Here is a 3113-nt window from a genome sequence, read left to right on the forward strand (position 1 = left end):
ATATACAAATTTGATGATACATATATTTTTAACATTTCATAACATTTATAAAAATATAGTTGATATTAAAAATTTATTAAATGATATAGAAATATAATTATGAATTATGAAATGTATTAAAAAATACGTTTAAATAGAAAAATATTTAGAATTTTATGATAATAATTATATGAAACATAAAATTTAATATATTTTGTATATAAAAAGAAAATAAATAATTTATTATTCATTATTTACTAATAATTTATTTATTTAACATTTTTTAATTTTTTAGTTTATATAAAAGTTATTTATAATATAATATATATCTTATTTTTTGTTGTAGAAACTTATTTGAAGTATATTTAAAACCATACTTTTTGGAAGCTTATCGTCCTGTTCATAAAGATGATAATTTTATTGTACGTGGTGGTATGCGTGTTGTAGAATTTAAAGTAGTAGAAACAGATCCTGGACCATTTTGTATTGTAGCTCCTGATACAATTATTCATTGTGAAGGTGATGCTATTAAAAGGGAGGTTAGTTAAATAATTTTTTAATGATTGTTTATTTATTTTTATTATAATACAAATATTCAAAAACATTGTAGGAAGAAGAAGAGGCATTAAATGCTGTAGGTTATGATGATATTGGTGGAGTTCGTAAACAATTAGCTCAAATCAAGGAAATGGTAGAATTACCTTTAAGGCATCCATCTTTATTTAAAGTTATTGGAGTTAAACCACCTCGTGGTATTCTTTTATATGGGCCACCAGGCACTGGAAAAACTCTTATTGCTCGTGCTGTTGCAAATGAAACAGGAGCATTCTTCTTTCTTATTAATGGTATATTAATTTCAAAAAAAAATTTTTTTTTTTTTTTCATAGAATATTAATATTTATTCTGTTAAAAGGTCCTGAAATTATGAGTAAACTTGCGGGAGAGTCGGAAAGTAATTTAAGAAAAGCATTTGAAGAAGCTGAAAAAAATTCACCAGCTATAATTTTCATTGATGAACTTGATGCAATTGCTCCAAAAAGAGAAAAGGTTTCTATGAATTATTTTGTTATATAATTCACAAATTAATTGTATAATTAATATAATATTATATTATACTGTTAAATTTAGACTCATGGAGAAGTAGAAAGACGCATAGTATCTCAGTTATTAACTTTAATGGATGGCATGAAACAAAGTTCTCATGTTATTGTAATGGCTGCTACTAATCGACCTAATAGCATTGATCCAGCATTACGTCGTTTTGGTCGTTTTGATAAGGAAATTGATATTGGAATACCTGATGCTACTGGTCGTTTAGAAATTTTACGAATTCATACAAAAAATATGAAACTTGCAGATGATGTTGAATTAGAAGAGGTTTATATTATTAAATTTGAAATTCTTAAATTATTAATTTTTATATAATATTTTACTAAATTAACATATTTGTTTAGATTGCAGCTGAAACACATGGGCATGTAGGAGCAGATTTGGCTTCGTTGTGCTCTGAAGCAGCGTTACAACAAATTCGAGAAAAAATGGATCTTATTGACTTGGAAGAAGAACATATAGATGCTGAAGTTTTATCTTCTCTTGCTGTCACTATGGATAATTTTAAAGTAATTAATTTAAATATATATTAAATCTTGAAATATTTTCACAAATGTATATTAATTTTTATAAATAATATTATGTTTTCCTCTAATTTAGTATGCTATGACTAAAAGTAGTCCAAGTGCCCTACGAGAAACTATTGTGGAAGTTCCAACTGTTACATGGGATGATATTGGAGGTTTACAAAATGTTAAAATGGAATTGCAGGAATTGGTACAGGTAAGACAATTATTAAATATATATTATAAAAAAATATAGCAGTATATAATATATATGTAATATGTTATATCTATTTAAATTATAAGATAAAATAATTGTGTTTTTTTTATTATATAGTATCCTGTTGAACATCCAGATAAATTCTTGAAATTTGGTATGCAACCTTCCAGAGGAGTATTATTCTATGGACCTCCTGGTTGCGGTAAAACATTACTTGCTAAAGCAATAGCAAATGAATGTCAAGCAAATTTTATTTCTGTAAAAGGTCCAGAATTATTGACTATGTGGTTTGGTGAATCTGAAGCGAATGTTAGAGATGTTTTTGATAAAGTAAGTATTTTAAATTCAAAAAAATAAAGAATTATTTCATTTATTGTTATTAAACTTATAGGCAAGAGCTGCAGCTCCTTGTGTATTATTTTTTGATGAACTTGATTCTATTGCTAAATCTCGTGGTGGCACATTAGGAGATGCTGGTGGAGCAGCAGACCGCGTAATAAATCAAATTTTAACAGAAATGGATGGTATGGGAGCAAAAAAAAATGTATTTATCATAGGAGCTACTAATCGTCCTGATATTATTGATCCCGCTATTCTACGACCTGGTAGATTAGATCAGTTGATTTATATACCATTACCAGATGAAAAATCTCGAGAAGCAATTTTTAGAGCTAACCTCCGAAAATCACCTGTAGCAAAGGTACAAGAAATTAAATAAATTCATATTTTTAATAAGATTTTATGTTTTGTTTTAACTGTTGCTTAATTACATTTTTAATATTTAATATTATAGGATGTAGATTTAAGCTATATAGCTAAAGTAACACATGGTTTCTCGGGTGCTGATATAACAGAAATTTGTCAACGTGCATGTAAACTTGCTATTAGACAAAGCATTGAAACTGAAATTCGAAGAGAAAAAGAACGTGCTAGTAATCCATCTGTATCTATGGATGTAAGTAATGTTTGATATATTTTATTTGTATGAATTTAGATAATTATTTTAATTGTTGTAATATTAAAATAAATGTTATATTGAAATTGTATTTACTGAAAAAAAATGTTAAGATTAATAATTATTAAAATATCAATTTTAAATGTAAAATGTATTTTTCAAATAATATAAAAAAAATAAGTCTCTTTTATATTAAATGTTTTCAATAATTATAAAATATTTAATTTTTGTTCAGGATAATAATGTTTTATATATTACAAATATAGAATATCATATATATATATATATATATATATAATAATATAATAGTTAAAATTTTTTTTCTTTAATAATATAATAAAATTAT

The 3113-nt window shown here is 25.0% G+C and overlaps 1 protein-coding gene across 1 annotated transcript in view; it reads left to right on the plus strand.

The window, feature by feature from the left end:
• Positions 1–3113, plus strand: part of LOC102671765 (transitional endoplasmic reticulum ATPase TER94) — a 7019-nt gene that overhangs the window by 2212 nt on the left and 1694 nt on the right. Inside the window, exons 3-11 of the mRNA XM_006620691.2 lie at positions 326–518; positions 590–824; positions 893–1026; positions 1108–1356; positions 1434–1598; positions 1690–1812; positions 1930–2142; positions 2204–2512; positions 2606–2767. Coding sequence (XP_006620754.1) covers positions 326–518; positions 590–824; positions 893–1026; positions 1108–1356; positions 1434–1598; positions 1690–1812; positions 1930–2142; positions 2204–2512; positions 2606–2767 — 1783 coding nt within the window. The remainder of the gene's footprint in view (positions 1–325; positions 519–589; positions 825–892; positions 1027–1107; positions 1357–1433; positions 1599–1689; positions 1813–1929; positions 2143–2203; positions 2513–2605; positions 2768–3113) is intronic.

The sequence above is a fragment of the Apis dorsata genome, unplaced genomic scaffold (assembly GCF_000469605.1).
Source record: "Apis dorsata unplaced genomic scaffold, Apis dorsata 1.3 scaffold_525, whole genome shotgun sequence".
In the NCBI taxonomy this organism is placed as follows: Eukaryota; Metazoa; Arthropoda; class Insecta; order Hymenoptera; family Apidae; genus Apis; species Apis dorsata.